Source organism: Phyllobates terribilis, unplaced genomic scaffold (assembly GCF_046119375.1).
Source record: "Phyllobates terribilis strain yellow unplaced genomic scaffold, ASM4611937v1 Scaffold_2__4_contigs__length_985480577, whole genome shotgun sequence".
NCBI classification, from domain to species: Eukaryota; Metazoa; Chordata; class Amphibia; order Anura; family Dendrobatidae; genus Phyllobates; species Phyllobates terribilis.
Window position 1 is genome coordinate 654,707,909 of NW_027362762.1, and position 19,088 is coordinate 654,726,996.

The 19,088-nt window shown below is 43.6% G+C and overlaps 1 protein-coding gene across 2 annotated transcripts in view; it reads left to right on the plus strand.

The window, feature by feature from the left end:
* AATF (apoptosis antagonizing transcription factor) overlaps positions 1–10,689 on the plus strand; it is a 162,571-nt gene extending 151,882 nt beyond the window's left edge. For both annotated transcript variants that reach the window (XM_073666701.1, XM_073666702.1), the window contains one exon: positions 10,458–10,689. In XM_073666701.1, coding sequence (XP_073522802.1) covers positions 10,458–10,512 — 55 coding nt within the window. In that variant the 3' untranslated portion in view covers positions 10,513–10,689. The remainder of the gene's footprint in view (positions 1–10,457) is intronic.
* The last annotated feature ends 8,399 nt before the right edge of the window (positions 10,690–19,088 follow it).

The following is a 19,088-nucleotide window of genomic DNA, read 5'->3' on the forward strand; positions in this document are numbered from 1 at the left end:
ATTCCCCCTCCCTGATATTATAGTGAAGTTTGTTGATGTTTTTATGGAGTTTGGGTAATAGATACATAGTGGGAATTGTAGGTTCAGTTACAGTGAGAGCCTGAGCTACCCCACTAGTAATTACTCCATTGCTGGTCGCCCGATGTAGTATGCCACAAGGGGTTGAAAGTGAGTTTCTGATAGCATAGTTTGTTATTCAAACCTGGCACCTGAATGCTTCTACTTTTCATTGACACCAGCCACAGATGGCATATTTAGATGGGAGGAAAGCCCGCTGACTTCTTAGTAGAAGACCATGCTTGAATTCAATGAGCTTTTTAAAACAACCCCTTTTAAAGAGCTAATGTTAGTAAAGGCCGACTGTATGGCTGAAGGCTGGATTTCATACTCAGGTGGCAATGGGAGTTAAAGAATTTATTGCAACAAAAAATGCATTTTGATCTATTTTTTTTTATTTTTTTTTTTGTTTCCTTATTGTTGAAAATGTGAAAAATGTAATTCAATTTTTATATTTACCACAGTTGGTCACTAGGGGGAGCAGTCGTTCACATTTGCCAAGAAGGCAATAGTGAGGCTGCGTGCCCACTATGCGTTTTTCAAGCGTTTTTGCCGTGGAATTTCCGCAGTGAAAATGCTTAAACGCTTGGTAATACGTGCCCCATAGTCCCCAATGATGATCTGCATGTGCTGTGCACATGCTGTGGAAATTTCTGCTGCTGATTATCATTGCCGAAAAATACGCAGCATGTCCATTAATTTTGCGGACACGCAGTGTAATTGCCGCCATTGACTTGCATTGAATCGCTTAATATCCGCATGACTACATGAGCACATGCGGATATTAAGCGATTCAATGTGCGGATGGTACCCAGGTCTGGAGAAGAGGAGACTCTCCTCCAGACCCAGGTACCATGGTACATGTTAAAAAAAAAAGAATTTAAAATAAAAAATAAAGATTATACTTACCTTCCGATGGTCCCCGGCCTCCTCAGCGATGCGTCCTGGCTTCCCGTCAGCTCGCGATGGTCTAAAAGGACCTGCGGTGACGTCATTTAGTCATGTGACAGGTAACGCGACCGCTGACATGACTAAATGACACCATGAAAGGTCCTATCACACCACCACGAGCCGTACAAGAGACCGGACGCAGCAGAGAAAGACCGGGGGCCATCGGAAGGTGAGTATAATCTTTATTTTTTATTTGTTACCATTTTTATTCTTTTTTTAAACTATTAACTTGGTCACACTATATAAATCCATGCCGGTTGTATGGATTTATATAGTGTGACCAAGTTGTCAAGCACTTTCCAAGTGATGCTAAAATCTCTTGGAAAAGCGCTTGACAACCCACATGCAGAAATGCAAGTGAAGAACGCTTCTCAAAATCTTCTACCCGGCAGGAAAAACGCATGTAAAATCCGCATGCATGTTTCCTGCCAGGGAGATGCGGAAAAAATATGCAGCATTTCTGCATCGTGGGCACATAGCCTAATGCTGTGTACCATTATAATCTCTGCAAATGTGGGCCAGAAGTGATCCCTCAGGTTTGATTGGGTGGTTGTAGAAGGAGGGGGAAAGATAAAGTTTCAAATCACAGTGAAGCGCCATTTTGTTGGTAACTGCGCAGTGATTACAATTCAGGAGCAGTTGGGTGAACCTACAGGTGTCAGCCCTAGCAGCCAATTCTCTTCACAGCCACACCCTTTATAGCTGTGCCAAGGACCTCGATCAATCCACTTCTGTGGCCCCTCTGAGTGTTCTCCCAGTCCCAGGTACTTCTGAATGGCAAACTGCTATGCCAAAATCCGCTCTTGCAGCCCCCCTATAACTCATCTGCATCAGCGAAGACCTGTACTGTCACAAGCCTGCACTGCCATTGTTTCCGCTAACAGGTTCTAGCCGGCAGAGGCTGAATGGAGCTTCAATAGCTTTAAAAGCTTAGAGCCAGCCTACCCCTCCACATCTGAACTGTGCACGCTACAGCGCGTGCGTAGTGCTCACATAATACCACCACAGCATAGGGATCAGGGACTGTCACTACTTCCCTATGCTTCTAGTATACCGTATTGACTGTAAGTGGTGTGCACTGACACAGTACAGACTCGGCAGCCCCCAGCAGCAAGAAATACAATTATTAAAAACAACTGTATATTTAAATCGTTAATTAAAAATCATAAATACTTTTTATTAATTAAAAAAAAATAATTGACACATTCCCTTTAATGTAATGGAGGTGTGTCCTCAAACCAGGGGAGGAGTCCTGAGGAGATAATTTGCATATTCCCACTGCATTTTGGGGTAAGTGAAGAGTCTCCGCGAGCTCAAAGAACACTGGATTTTGGCTGTTGGAGCTGAAAAGAGGACATCGGTAAACCAGGGGAGGAGTCCTGAGGAGATAATTTGCATATTCCCACTGCATTTTGGGGTAAGTGAAGAGTCTCCGCGAGCTCAAAGAACACTGGATTTTGGCTGTTGGAGCTGAAAAGAGGACATCGGTAAACCAGGGGAGGAGTCCTGAGGAGATAATTTGCATATTCCCACTGCATTTTGGGGTAAGTGAAGAGTCTCCGCGAGCTCAAAGAACACTGGATTTTGGCTGTTGGAGCTGAAAAGAGGACATCGGTAAACCAGGGGAGGAGTCCTGAGGAGATAATTTGCATATTCCCACTGCATTTTGGGGTAAGTGAAGAGTCTCCGCGAGCTCAAAGAACACTGGATTTTGGCTGTTGGAGCTGAAAAGAGGACATCGGTAAACCGCGCATTTTGAAGCTTTTTTTTTAAGCTTTTTTCACTGTTTTCAGAACATTAACAATAAGAACATGAAAGAGTCCAGGAGCCATTTGGTGAGCTGCATATCCTGCTACATGTTCACAGACTTGCCAGTGGAAAAGCCAAACTTCACATGCCAGAAATGCAAGCTTGTGTCCCTGTTGGAGGAAAAGTTGCGAAATCTAGAAGAGAGGTTAACTACCTTGAAAATCATTAAGGAAGGTGAAGAGTTCTTAGACAGAGCAGAATTATCTCTTCATGATTCAGAAAGAGAAGAAATTCGAACTGCACCTGACGAAACCGAGGAATGGAAGCATGTGACCCACAGAAGCAGGAGGATCGAGAGGCAGTCAGCACCCATACTGCTCAGGAACCAGTACCAGGCTCTCACACAGGAGAACCATGAAGAAATACAGCAAAATAAGACTTTGCCAGCAATGAATAACCTTGTAAGCCCTCAGAATCCTCCTGGATGGAGAAAGAAGAATGTTGTGAAGAAAAAACGGAAAATGGTGGTTATGGGGGATTCCCTGTTAAGAGGAACAGAGGCCGCTATCTGCAGACCAGACATAACCTCAAGAGAAATGTGCTGTCTTACAGGAGCAAAAATTAAAGATGTGTCTGACAGGATATCAAGACTCTTCAGACCTACAGATCACTACCCATTCCTGCTAATACATGTGGGGACAAATGACACCGCAAGAAAGGACCTGGAAACCATCTGCAGTGACTTTGAAGACTTAGGCAAGAAAGTGAAAGAATTGGGAGCGCAGGTGGTCTTCTCATCCATCCTCCCAGTGGATGGCCATGGAACAATGAGGTGGAATAAGATTCTACAGGTGAACAACTGGCTACGTCGATGGTGCCGTCAACAAGGATTTGGATTTCTGGATCACGGAATGAATTACCTATACGATGGACTACTTGCTAGAGATGGGGTGCACCTTACGAAGACTGGAAAACATGTATTTGGAAGTCGCCTTGCTACACTCATCAGAAGAGCTTTAAACTAGAACAATGTGGGAAGGGAAGCAAAAGGCCAGAAAAAGCCATACAGCTGACAAATACTATTGAGATCTCTGCTACTGGAAGTGGAAAAGAACAAAGACAAAACAATTTAAATAATAAAAATATGGGAGGAAGAGAAACCAATCACAAACTAAAATGTTTTTATACAAATGCACAAAGCATGGGCAACAAACAAGGAGAATTGGAACTACTAATGCAGGAAAAGGAATATGATGTCATTGGAATCACTGAAACTTGGTGGGACGATACACATGATTGGAATAAAAGGCTAAAAGGATACAACTTATTTGCAAGAAACAGACTTGATAAACGAGGAGGAGGTGTTGCATTGTATGTTAGAAAAGCGTATATCTGCACAGAGATTGAAGCTTCAGAGACTGGGAGTTCTGTGGAAACTGTTTGGGTAAGAATACAAGGAGAGAACAACGGAAAGGACACCATTGTAGGCATATACTACAGGCCACCTGGGCAAGCTGAAGATATGGGTGAACTCTTTATGTATCAAATGACCAAGTTCTCCAAAAAATATGACGTAGTGGTCATGGGAGATTTCAACTATCCAGACATTTGTTGGGAATCTCTCTCAAGTAAAACTAACAGGTCAAGCAAATTCTTATCCTCTCTTGCTGACAACTTTATCTTCCAAAAGGTAGGGGAGAAAACAAGGGGATCTGCTACTTTGGATCTAATCCTTATAAACAGGGAGGAAATGGTTGAGGAGGTAAAGTTGGCTGGGACCCTAGGAGGCAGCGATCAAGCTATTATAGAATTTTGGATAACTAGAGGAGGAAGACATGTGAAGACTCAAACTTCAAGGTTAGATTTTAGAAAGGCAGATTTTAAGAGACTAAGAAAGAGAATAGGAGGGATTCAATGGCTGGATGTCCTTAAGGACAAAAATGTCCAGGAAGGATGGGAAATTTTTAAAAATGAGATTCTCAAAGCACAATCGTTAACAATCCCGAAAAGTAGGAAGAATGGGAAGCTTTTAAGGAAACCAGGATGGATGAACACAAAACTTAAACACATGCTAAAAAGAAAGAAAGAAATGTTTATTAAATGGAAAGAGGGAGGCATATCTAAAGAAGATTATAATGCAGTCTGCAGATCCTGCAGGGCACGTATCAGGTTAGCTAAAGCTGACAATGAATTAAGGCTTGCAAGAGATGTCAAAAGCAATAAAAAAGGATTTTGGGGGTATGTCAAAAGTAAAAGAAAAGTCAAAGATGCTATAGGATTTTTACAGGATGAAAATGGAGAAATGGTAAGAGAGGATGTTGAGAAGGCCAAACTTTTTAATTCCTATTTTGCATCTGTTTTCTCTCAGAAAGAAAATGTAACATCAACTGATCTTCACTGTCCTTTTAAAGGAATAGAGGAATCCAAGTTATCTGTAAACAGAAAGATTGTGAGGGAATATTTAGCTAACATAAATGAGTTCAAGTCTCCAGGTCCAGATGAATTACACCCCAGAGTACTGAAGGAGATCGTAGAAGAAATTTTAGAACCACTCTCCATAATCTTTGAAAATTCTTGGAGAACAGGAGAAGTCCCAGAAGACTGGAGAAGAGCAAATGTTCCTATCTTCAAAAAGGGGAAGAAGGTGGACCCAGGGAACTATAGGCCGGTGAGTCTGACTTCTATACCAGGAAAGATCTTTGAACAAATTATTAAACAACATGTATGTAAGTACATGGATAAGAATGAAGTGATTAACCAGAGTCAGCATGGGTTTGTAACTAACAAGTCATGTCAGACTAACTTAATTTCCTTCTATGACAGAATCACTGACTGGGTGGATCAGGGAAATGCTGTAGATATAGTATATCTTGACTTCAGCAAAGCATTTGACAAAGTATCTCACACCATCCTTATTGAAAAAATGACCAAGTATGCAATGGACCAGGCAACTGTTAGGTGGATTCATAACTGGCTTAGTGATCGGACTCAAAGGGTGGTTGTAAATGGCTTCACATCCAGCTGGATGAATGTCTCAAGTGGGGTACCACAGGGCTCCGTCCTGGGACCTGTATTGTTCAACATCTTTATCAATGATTTAGATGAAGGAATTGAGGGTAAGCTGATTAAATTTGCTGATGACACAAAGCTAGGAGGGATAGCTAATACTAGAGAAGAGAGAGAGAGGATTCAAAAAGACCTAAATAAACTGGAGCAGTGGGCAGCAACCAACAGAATGGTTTTTAACAGGGAAAAATGCAAAGTACTACATCTGGGCAATAAAAATGAAAAAAGCATATACAGAATGGGAGGAATAGAGCTAAGCAACAGTACATGTGAAAAAGACTTAGGTATACTAATAGATCATAGACTGAACATGAGTCAACAGTGTGATGCAGCAGCAAAAAAGGCAAATACAATTCTGGGATGTATTAACAGAAGCATACAGTCTAGATCACGTGAAGTCATTATCGGTCTTTACTCCTCTTTGGTCAGACCTCATCTGGAATACTGTGTACAGTTTTGGGCACCACATTTTAAAAAAGACATAGACAAACTGGAGCAAGTTCAGAGAAGAGCGACCAGAATGGTGACTGGTCTGCAAACCATGTCCTATGAGGAACGGTTGCAGGATTTGGGAATGTTTAGCTTGCAAAAAAGAAGACTGAGAGGAGACTTAATAGCTGTCTACAAATATGTCAAGGGCTGTCACATTGTAGAAGGATCATCTTTATTCTCATTTGCACAAGGAAAGACTAGAAGCAATGGGATGAAATTAAATGGGAGGAGACACAGATTAGATATTAGAAAAAACTTTTTGACAGTTAGGGTGATTAATGAGTGGAACAGGCTGCAACGAGAGGTGGTGAGTTCCCCTTCAATGGACGTCTTCAAACAGAGGCTGGACAGACATCTGTCTGAGATGATCTAGTGAATCCTGCTTTGAGCAGGGGGTTGGACCAGATGACCCAGGAGGTCCCTTCCAACTCTGCCATTCTATGATTCTATGATTCATAGTGTGTGTAACTATACACAATATACATCTTATCTGCACGTTGCATTTAAGACTTGAACCTTTTGTGTCCTTTGTGGTCATGGAAAAGGTTGAACAAAAATAAATACAATATAAATAAATGTCATTATATATAAATGCACTCTCTGTAATCCTTAGTGTGCAAATTACTATTTCCAAAGGAATAAAACTTGTTTGTCTTTAATAACTACTGATATTTGTATCAATTAAGCTTCCAAATAATTAATAATGATTGGCACTTCTGGATAAAGAGAAAGACCTGGATTGTGGTCAGTGCAGTCATGAATTACAATTTAGGAGGAATTAGAACCTGGCTGGGGGAGATTTATTAGGGTAAATGAGCCAGAATTCTGGTAGAATTTCCACCCAAAAACTTCCAAGCCCTGTACCAGATATCTGTGTTTTAGGCGCTTTCTGCAATTTGTCAGTGGACAAGGCACCTGACTTAAAGGGGTTTTCCACTTGGTGTTCTGGGCACTAATGGCCAGCACTGGGTTAAAATAAAATCATATAGTATTTACCCTCATCCAGTCCAGCACTGGCTCTGGTCTCCATTTACAGAACTCTGTGAATGGCTGCAGCGGTGATGTGTGCTGTAGTCATCGCGTCACCCTGCAGCCAGTAAATGGACTATATAACTAGTGCTGGTCCGAGGGACAGTACCTACCATCAGATTATATTTTTTCAACCCAGTGTTGCCTAATATTGGTCAGAATGCCATTAGTGGAAATCCCATTTTAAAGTGCCACAAAGTAAGGGAATAGGTGGGGTGAACTTGGCTTAGCCCGTATAAAGATGTTCCAAATATGTCACCAAATTATTGCCATATAGCATAACGTAGAGACGGAGTCCCTGACTCCAGTGATGTCACTTACTGGGCTGCTTGCTGTAGTTTTGGTAAAATCACTAATTTATCATCACGAGAAAATCACTATAAAACTAGTAAACCTGCTGCCATGTAGTCCTCCATAATCATGACCTCTGTAGGACCCTGTCCCCACCACTGATTGACAGCTTTCTGCCTATGTGCCGTGTTCACAGAAAGCTGCCAATCAGTGGTGTGGGCGGGGTTATAGAGCTCAACATTCAGAGAAATGCAGCAAGCAGCTCAGTAAGTAATACATCACTCTCAGATGAAGTAGCAAAAGCCTGGTGACAATTCCCTTTAAGACTGTTTACTTTGTTTCCACTGTCTAAAAGTCACAGTATTGATACATATACCACAATGTGTTCAGCTCTTTGACCATGAAATCCATTGATGCACATGGCTACCTGTGAGCAGTCCCGACCAGTGATGTTCCTGGGCTGTAAACTCTTTATAGGGAAGGTGCGCATTCTTCTCCATGTTTCCATTTTACAATATTCAAATAACCGGACACAAACATAAGCTGTTGGTGAAAAGTATAAAGTGAGTTAAATACATTGTTAATCCCATGATGGTGGCATTTATTTTCTGCAAATAAATAGTCAATTGTTGAAGTTGATGTTGTTTGAAGCAGGAAAAATGAGCAAGTATGAGGATCTCAGAAACATTTACAAAGGCCAAATTGGGATGTCTGGATGAAGTGCTCCCAGTATGCTGTGTGCAGTACCTAACAGAAGTAGTCCAAGGGTGCGCAGCGACGTGCCGGCAGGGCCAGGGGCGCCTAGGGCTCAATCATGCACCGGGGAGTGAAAATTAGCCGATCAAACAGAAAAGCTAATACAGCACTGCAGTTTATCTCCCATTCATTTTAATAGGAAACAAACTGCGGTACTCGGCAGCAGGCAGTAAAAAAATTAATGTGCGATCTGTATATTGCTGCCAGAGCAGATCTCATGGTGGGGAGTGCCTGTATAATAACAATGTGTTTCCTCACAGAAGAATCAGCTGAGATCCCCTGCTGTAATATCTGTATACTCTTTTGCTTCCTCCCCTGCCCAGGAGCTGTGGTATGATCAGACCATGTTCCTGTATGGTCAGACACAGCCATTACACAGTACACAGCAGGGGCACATTTATAAGATTATCTCAGCAAAGAAACATTTTATTTAAACACATCCAGTTGTGGAAGTTAATATTATTCTAAGATCTATTGATTATTGTGTGCTTTGTGGGAAAACCCCTTTAAGCCAAAGTCATGAAATATTCTTCAATGGCTGCGTCAGTCACCTGACCATAACCTGAGCAAGCATCTCAAGGCAGAAATCTCAGTACTTATAGATTTCCGTGGGTTCCAGACTTCAGTCACTGACTGCAAAGTTTGTGTCCAGGAATTAAAACAATACTTATATTTTTAATAGTTTTTCCATTTTTACAGGTGTAGAAACAATTGGATAGACTGTAAAAAAAAAAAAAAAAAAAAAAAAAAAAGCTGCAGTTCATAAATGGTTAATGCTATATTTTTTTTAAATTGTAGTTTTTTGTGTAGATAGGATAAATGCTGAATACTTCTGGATAGATTGGGGTTGCTCTCCATAGCCCAGCATAGCTTACTGTGATTATTAGGGGCGACTTCTTCCAATGTAACAGCAGAATCCAGTGTGAGCATTTTGCGTCTCATGGCATACACACTGACCCAGAGGATTGCTCTGCTGTGGATGTAGTCAGCCTTTCAGTGTGCTTGATGGAAGAGAAACTGCATGTTCATCAGCCCTGCCTACCTGTGTGTGAAATGATGCTGTGGAAAGACTGGCTTCAGCGTTTCAGTGGCAGCTGCTGACATGTGAACCCTGCTGGGGACAGTAAGTGGTGCTTACAACCTAGGAATTACACTTGGCATTGCAGTGCAAGGAGATTTGCTTGAAAGCAAGATGTTCAGACCCGATGTAGGAATCCTAATGGCTACGAAATGACACATTCCCCGACCTCTAATTGTTTTCTCTTATGACTGTTTAATCAATATTGAGCGTTAGTCTTGAAGTCTAAAAATACAATAAAATCTACAAAGACTACAGAATCGGATCACTTCAAGGTGTCTACAGGCAGGACTCTAGTGAAGGACGTGTCACTGTGTAAGGCATAAATATAGATTTTCACACACTTAGAAGTGAAATGGTCAACTTATATATAGAACGGGATCATTGGGAGGAAAAGATCATGAAGCTAAATAACTGTAGAAATCCTCTGCTGCTTGATATTTTTTATTATAGTAGAGAAGCATCTTCTCTTGAAGGATTAAATATATAGAATAATCAAAAGGTCCTAACTATACCAATATGCCGAACCCCTCTACATGCATTGTGTGTATGTATCCATGATGAAAATTAACTGGGGGTGAAATGGTGAAACAAATTTTCTGGGCTCTAGCCAGCTAGTAGCTGCGGATTGTGCATTGCAGACTGCCAGGAGTCAACACACTGTCACAACACTCCTGCGTTCCAAACACGAGTGGGCAGTCACATGTCAACTAGATTTTCGTCTACTTAATGTTTTATTGAGAAACGAATGTGAAACTAGTCAGCATGTGACTAAGTATACAACTGTTCGAACGGATGAGCATCTCAAAGGGCCTGTGACCACCCATTCACCCTGGGAATACAGAGGCATCGTAGCAGTGTGCACTGAGCACACAGTCATGATTTGGTAATCTGCATTCACATAGAGCAACTGTAGAAATGTGTCATATAAACATGTAATTTGTACCTGTTTATCACTTTTCACCAATATTCTGTCTTCTTTTTACAGGACTGAACTGTACCAGTCATTATTTGGACAGATAAAGCCTTTAGAGATGGATTAGAAAATATGAACATGCAGGATAAGTTTACTGAAGATATTTATTCGGGACCCAATGAACTTCTTCTGCAACTGAAAGAGACGTGCCCCAATGAGTTTTTTTGTTTGCTTTCTACTTACTTATCTACTCTTGTAAAATAAGCTACAAAACAATGTAAAATAAATTCTTTGATATCCGTCATTATGTTTCACGGCTTCTCTGCAATTATGCATAATATTTATGATATTGCTTGTGGTCTACAGCTGTATCTACAATGTAAGAATATAAATGCAAATTCTATGTTTGTGCTTAAGAGAATTGTCCAGGACTTTATTATTGATTACCTAGTCTTCGGACTGGCCATCAATATCAGAACCATGTGTAAGGGGGGGAGGTCTTACTCCCAGCACCCTCAATGATTAAGTGTTGCTTTGTACATTGTGTAGTGGCATTGAAGGTTCTGCAAGTTTTGTGCCATACATGTGACTATGCCAGGGCTCGACAAACCCAGGCGCCTGGTCGCCAGTGGCGCCTAGAAAATGTTGTCTGGCGCCTAGAAAATGTTGCCTGGTGCTTGAGGAGTTGAGAAGAAAAAAAAATACTCTCAATCCAATCCCACCTCCTGCACGGAGTCATCCAATCGGAGGAAGCAGGGACAGTATCGCTCAGGCCGCCTTCTCCACTTTGCTCCGCCCCCCTTATGCTCCGGGACTGGACAGGGAGAGTTGGGTTACGGGGGAAGCAGGGCCGGCGTACCCGGGCAAGTGCCGGGGCCCTGGAAAATCAGAGGGGCCCAGCCGCCCACTCACTGTCGGGGCCCAGCCGCCCACTCACTGTCGGGGCCCAGCCGCCCACTCACTGTCGGGGCCCGGGCCCACACACCCACCCGCCCACTCACTGTCGGGGCCGGGCCCACACACTGTTGGGGCCGGGCCCACACACCCACCCGCCCACTCACTGTCGGGGCCGGACCCACACACCCACCCGCCCACTCACTGTCGGGGCCGGGCCCACACCCACCCGCCCACTCACTGTCGGGGCCGGGCCCACACACCCACCCGCCCACTCACTGTCGGGGCCCTGGCCGCTTCCTCGGCACCTGTTCAGGGACGCAGGCGCTGCTTGATTGCCGGCACTTCCCCCAGACATGGCCGCGCGCTGTCCGGCTGTGTCTGCTAGTAATGACACGGCAGGGTCGACGGCACTGCACCTTTAATTGTGCTTGTGTGTCGCTCCTGCCGCGTCATTACTAGCAGACACAGCTGCACAGCGCGCGGCCATGTCTGGGGGAGTGCCGGCAATCAAACACCGTCGGAGCGGAGGTCCTGCACAGATGGGCGGGAGGGGCCCGGACCCGACCGCAAGTGGGCCCCTCTGATGTTCCAGGGCCATGAAGTCTGTGACACGCCGGGGGCCCTGCACTGCCCCATACCCGAGGAGCTGCTGGACAGGACACTGGACCGGGGACAGGTGAGTGAGGCTTCCCCAATCCCCATATTAAAAATATTAGTAATGGGTCTGTGTGAGTGCATGTATGTGAATGTCAGTGTATATGACTGTGTATATATATTTGTCTGTTTTATCTATGTGTATGTCTGTATGTGTAAATATGTCTGCGTACCGTGTGTGCGCGCGCATATGTCTGCGTACCGTGTGTGCGCGCGCATATGTCTGCGTACCGTGTGTGTGCACGCATATGTCTGCGTACCGTGTGTGCGTGCATATGTCTGCGTACCGTGTGTGCGTTCATATGTCTGCGTACTGTGTGTGCGCACGCATATGTCTGCGTACCGTGTGTGCGCACGCATATGTCTGCGTACCGTGTGTGCGCACGCATATGTCTGCGTACCGTGTGTGCGTGCATATGTCTGCGTACCGTGTGTGCGTTCATATGTCTGCGTACCGTGTGTGCGCACGCATATGTCTGCGTACCGTGTGTGCGCGCGCATATGTCTGCGTATGTGAAGGATGAGGGGGCAGGCTGGGCCATGTGTAATAAATAAATATATATATTTATATTTATTTCTCCGCCGTATCTGTGCATCATGAATCGTGTATGTGTTAAAAGGGCCCACTGAGACTCTTTCGCCCGGGGCCCAGAAAAACCTGGAGCCGGCCCTGGGGGGGAAGGATCGCTGTGGCCGGGGGCCCGTTCTCATCTCCCGCTACCTGTGTAAGTACATACAAAGGCCGTGCTCCCCGGGGAGACGCCATGTGTGAGGGGGTCTATATGTACAGTTTGTCAACAAAAAAAATTCTGGCTCCTAAATTTTTTGGCTGGCTCCTAGATTCTGAACAACTTTGTCGACCCCTGGACTATGCAGTACCCAAATCTACGGATAGTTCATCATTATTAAAGGGGTTGTCCACCCTAACTACATTTTCAGCAAACTGAGCAGCTCATATCATTGAGAGAAACTTCTGAAACTCTAGTCTACATATGACCACAAGTATGACGACCATTGGAAGCAGCAAGGGGAGCCAAATCCTAATGCTGTGTATATTACCCATTGTTGCTATTCAGCAAACTGCATGGCTTACTGAAAATTTACTCAAGGTGCACAATTTACTCAAGTCCTGGAAAATTGCTTTAAATTTGTTAATAAGTAATGAAATAACTTTTTGTTTTATAAATTAGTGTTAAATTTAAATCTTTTAGTTGTCACATTTTTTCTTTCTACGTGTTCTCTTCTATCTTTTTCGCACACAAAAAAAAGTGAAAAACATTTCCATTAAAGATATAACAGGAATCTCAAAGACCAACTAGTCCAAAAGGATATCATACACATGGTGATGCTGTTCAGGATCCCTCCCCACCCCTCCATGAGTGAGAACAGAGAGTGGCTTAAGTTGACTTGGCCTGCCCATGCAGTACATGAACATGGCCCGCCCATGGAGTACATTCATTCCAGCTACCCCAAGTCATAAATAATTACTATGTAATTACTATGTATTTACATTCGTCTTATCACAGCATTGGTTGCAGTTTAACCCCTTAGTGAAGCCTGCTGTCTGCGCTTTTACTAAATGGAACGTGCTCATGAGCTGAGCCCTCGCCATACAACGCAGGTGACAGTTGCATTACTCTGGTGCTAACCAGATTACTAATGCATTAGGTTCACCTCCTAAACGCTACTGTCAAGCATTTAAAAGGTCCCTAACATGGTGGAAATGGGGAATGGGATGACAACTGGGGGTCCTTGAAGGCTTTCGTGTCTGCCATGGGTGGTATTCCTACGAAAACAAGCCAGCAATATTGAAGTGTATTGTATAAGTGATCGAGAGATCGCAGAGAGGACTAGGAAACGGTATAAAAAAAATAGTAAAACATTTTTATTTATTTTTTAATATAAAGTTTAAAGAGAAATTTAAGCTGGATTTTAACTAAACAAAGTACTTCCTCCAATTCCTGCTGCTCCATTGATTCTGGAAAAGGTTTTCTTTTTCTTCTGTGGCCCTTTGCTCCATTGTTATGGCCCCTGGTAATAAAAAGCTCCCAATATGCAAATTTTCATTCGAACAAATTGGCAGTATACCACAGAACTTTTGTGGGAGTTGGCAGTTTCTCCTCTGTGATGGTGGACAATGGAAACTTTGCTGCATCATAGACTGGGGGGAGCAAACTCCCACAGAGAAGGTCACAGCTGCAGTCTGGCTCAGCATATTCTCACTACGCATTAGCCGTGTCCTTAGCTGCTATTGGAGCACAGGAAAAAAGAAACGGTGATTGTAACGCATTCATGCCCAGCGCTGCTGCTCTATGTTCCGGCAGTCACAGCAGCATCGACAGTGGAGTTCTCAGCATGTTCACATGAGACCAATCGCATCTCACAATACCATGCTGAGCCAGACTAGCTGTGAACTTCCATGTTTTCCCTCTGACAATACCATGTTTTGATTGGCCAACATCAAAGGAGAAAACGCAAATGCCCGAAGAGAAGTTCTGTTATGTGCCCAGTTGGTTGAAGGAAAAAAATTGCATATTCAGTGCATTTTATTACTAGTGGGCATAACTTTGGAACAGAATAAAAAGAAAAACTTTTCAAGAATTAGTGAAGCAGTGCCAATTGAAGGTGGTACGTAGTTTAAATTAAGATGCACTTTAAGGCTACGTTCCCACAATTAGCTTTTTGGTGAGTTTTTGGTGGTGGAGGTTTTCTGCGCCTCTATTCAATAAAATGGGTTACTTGCACTTTTTAAAAAATACACAGCATAATAAACTGATGAAAAACTCCTCAGAGGAACCTAGCCTAAATCACCTGCCTTTTTCCAAAGGTAAATGGTAAAATGTAAAAAATAAAACATGTATTGTGGTGTGTGTAATTGCCAAAACTAATGCAATGTCCAATAATCCATACTGTGAAGCCCACACTTCCTCCCAGTGAGTGCAATAAAGTTATCAAAATGAAAACACAAAAACTAAAACGTGCCCAGTCCCAAAGGGATAAAAAAAACTTCCTGAAACAATCCAATTGTTCAACCCCTGATGGTGCAGATGAAACCCTAGCCTAACAGGTCTTTAAAGAGCAGCACTACAGAACATCAACCTACATCTGTGAACTACATTAAAATAGAGGAAGTGTGTGTATGTACTTTAAAATATTTATAAAAAAAACAAACTCCCTAGTTTGAGTGGCCATTGCTGAAAGAGTAACTAAACTTTGAAAAAAAAGCTGCGGATTTTTTCTGCATCTCCCTGCCAGGAAAAATGCATGCAGATTTTACATGTATTTTTCCTGCCAGGTAGAAGCGTATGTCCCGCGTTTTTCCAAGCGATTTTAGCATCACTTGGAAAAGTGCTTGACAACTTGGTCACACTATATAAATCCATTCAACCGGCATGGATTTATAAAGTGTGATCAAGTTAATAGTTAAAAAAAGAATAAAATAGTAAAAAAAAAAAAACATTATACTTACCTTCTGATGGTAACCGCTGACGTCTGCAGTCGCGTGACCTGTCACATGACTAAATTACGTCATGGAAGGTCCTTTTACACCATCGCGAACCGCCGGGGAGCCAGGACGCATCGCTGAGGAGACCGGGGGCCATCAGAAGGTAAGTATAATGTTTTTTTTTTATTTTAATTCTTTTTTAACTACAGGCACTATGGTACCCGGGTCTGGAGGAGAGTCTCCTCTTCTCCAGACCTGGGTACCATCCGCGCATTGAATCGCTTAATATCCGCATATGTCTTGTACTCAATAGCGGCGATTTCGCTGCGTTTCGGCAAAATTAATGGACATGCTGTGGATTTTTCCGCAATGATAATCCACAGCGGAAATTTCCACAGCATGTGCATAGCACATGTGGATTATCAATTAGGCATGCAGCCTAATTGCCTGCAGATCAGTAGGTGTCCAGGTCTTCCACTGATCAGTCAATAGACCTCCCAAGTGGTGCACAGACACCTTGCGGGATACTGATTTCATATATAGCACTTGTTTTCTCACTAGACCCCCAAACAGTGAGTAGATCAGCCATCAGTGGGGGTCTCAGGACTGACTTCCACCAATATGCAGGCAATAAAAATGCCTGCCAAATTTGAAAAAAACATATTAAAAGTTTTACTCTTTAAAGAATATATACAGCATCATAAGAATTTTTTAATGCATATTTTTGTCTAAATATTTTAGAACTTTTAGCTTCTTACATCCTTTATGTATCACATTACATAGCAGAATGCATTTACCTGTCAAATCTGTCCATAAACTTGTCTTATAGCAGAGATTGTTAAGGAGAAGAGAAATAAGAGCTACAATCGGAGCTGATTTATGACCACAATAAAGCTTAAACTTCACAGTTGGGTTGGAAAGGACGGGAAGATTGGGCCTTGGCATCTCTGGATGGCGCGAAGATTTTTGATTCAGTCGCATGGACCAGACTGCAGAAGATGGATTTCAGTACCGATCTCCGAAGACCATGGTCCTGATTCATGGTTTTGTGTCTTTGTAGAGAGGGACCAGACAGGGGTGCTCTTTGTCCCCTCCCTCCCTTTTATTTGATGCATTCTAACAGCCAGTGGTTCCCTGGCAGACTGCAGGGTTAGGGTATCAAGAGATTAAGGTAGGATCCTGTGAAGACTGCTTGGGGTTACATGCGGTTAATTTAATCCTGTTCATGGCCAGTCCAAGAGTTACACTGCCTGGCAACGGATTTGATTGATTGAATTTGGCCGGTTCTCCAGGCTAAAAATAAACTCAGAAATCCATATTGTTACCTCTGAGCACTATGGTATGGAAAGTAGGGGACACAATCTGACACAAACTGAAACTGACCACGATTCAGAGACCCAGGAATGAGGCAGGCGTGGCACTCACAGACCTCTTTTATAGTTACTGGCCAACCTCACTGTCTACAATATTGGATAGCAGATAATTATTTGCTTAACTCTGAACACCATCTTGCGCAGTGTTTGAGTCTTCATAGGGAGTCTTAGACACACCAGAGCAACAATTTGCCCATTCAGATTACGTGATTCAAGTTTGGAGAGCCACCAAAGAGATTTTCAATTCAGGAACATAATGGCTGAGTCCCCCTTATGGCAAAACCATGCTCTTTCCAGAGATGCTCAGTTTTTGAGGATCTTAAAGGTCAAGACACTGGCTCAGGTACTGTATATATCCAGGGTGTTCTTAATTCCTTTGATCACTGTCAACAGCTCTATCAAGTTCCGAGAGATGCTTTCTTTAGGTATCTGCAACCAAGGCATGCCCTGTTGAAACCGGACCAACGAATCAGACAGGTGGACAGAAAGTAAGCGGTCTCCGTCTGGTAGCTGCAGAGAGAAGCAACATTCACATTATTATTATTTATTATAGCGCCATTTATTCCATGGCACTTTACATGTGAAAAAGGGGTTATAAATAGCAAAAACTATTACAAAAATCTTGACAAAAACGCAACGGCAAACTGGTACAATAGGAGAGAGGACCCTGCCTGCGAAGGCTCACAATCTACAAGGGATGGGTGATGATACAGTAGGTAAGGGTATAGCTGGTCGTGCAGCGGTGTTGTGGAGTAATGGCTACTGCAGGAAGTAGGCTTGTCGGAAGAGGTAGGTCTTCAGGCTAATTTTAAAGGTTTCCACAGTAGGCAAGAGTCTGATGCGTTGGGGTAGAGCGTTCCAGAGTAGGGGGGATGCACGGGAGATATGTTGTTAGCGATTGTGGGAAGAGGAGATCTTGTGAAGATCGGAGGTTGCGTGTCTATGCATCGGGAGACTAGGTCACAGATGTATGTAGGAGACAGGTTGTGGATGGCTTTGTATGCCATGGTTAGGGTTTTGAAGTGGAGTCTCTGGGCAATGGGGAGCCAGTAAAGTGATTGATAGAGAGGAGAGGCCGGGGAGTAGCGGAGGGCCAGGTGGATTAGTCGGGTAGCAGAGTTCAGGATAGATTGGAGGGGTGCGAGAGTGTTCGAGGGGAGGCCACAGAACAGGAGGTTGCAGTAGTCAAGGCGGGAGGTGATGAGGCCGTGCACTAGTGTTTTTGCAGATTCGTGGTTGAGAAATGTACGCATCAGGGAAATATTTTGGAGTTGGAGTCGGCAGGAAGTGGAAAGGACTTGGATATGGGGTGTGAAGGAGAGGTTAGAGTCCAGGGTTACCCCGAGGAAGCGAGCTTGTGGGACTGGTGAAAGTAAACAGCCATTTTGATGGATAGGTCAGGTGGGGGGGAGGAGTGAGATGGGTTAGATGATTAATTCAGTTTATCCATGTTAAGTTTTAGAAATATAGCAGTGAAGGAGGGTGAGATAGTGGACAGACATTGTGGGATTCAGGTTAGTAAGGAGGTGATATCAGATCCAGAGAGGTAAATCTGTGTGTCGTCAGCATAGAGATGATACTGAAAGCTGTGGGACTCTGAGCTGTCCCTGGCCGAGTGTAAATTGAGAAGAGCAGAGGTCCTAGGACTGAACCTTGGGGGACACCAACTGGTAGGAGGCGAGGTGAGGAGGTGGCGTGTGAGTGGGAGATGCTGAATGTCTGGTTTGTTAGGTATAAAGAGGTCCAAGGTAGGGCCAAGTCTTTTATGAGATGAGAGAGTCTGTAGTAAGAGGGAAAGGTCCACTGTGTCGAAGGCAGATGACAGGTCCAGGAGGAGAAGGACAGAATAGTGACGCTTGGATTTGGCGGTTAGTAGGTCGTTGGTGACTTTAGTCAGGGCAGTTTCAGTAGAATGGTGCGGTCGGAAGCCAGATTGTAAGCAGTCAAAGAGGGAGCAGGAAGAGAGGTGGGAGGACAATTCAAAATAGATGTGTTGCTCGAGTAGCTTTGAGGCATAGGGGAGAAGTGATATGGGGCAATAGCTAGTCAGAGAGGATGGGTTGAGGGAGGGTTTTTTGAGGATGGGTGTGATCGAGGCATGTTTGAAGCATGAAGGGAAGATACCAGTTGTTAGTGACAGGTTGAAAAGGTGGGTTAGAGTTGGGATAAAGACTAGTAAGGTTAGGGATGAGGTGGGACGGGATAGGGTCAAGTTCACTGGTGGTGAGGTGTGACTTGGAGAGTAAGGAGGAAAGTTGATCTTTCGTAATGGCGGAGGAGGAGGATTGAGTAGAAATGGGAAGGGGCTGTGGGGACTTTAGGCAAAAGCTTAGT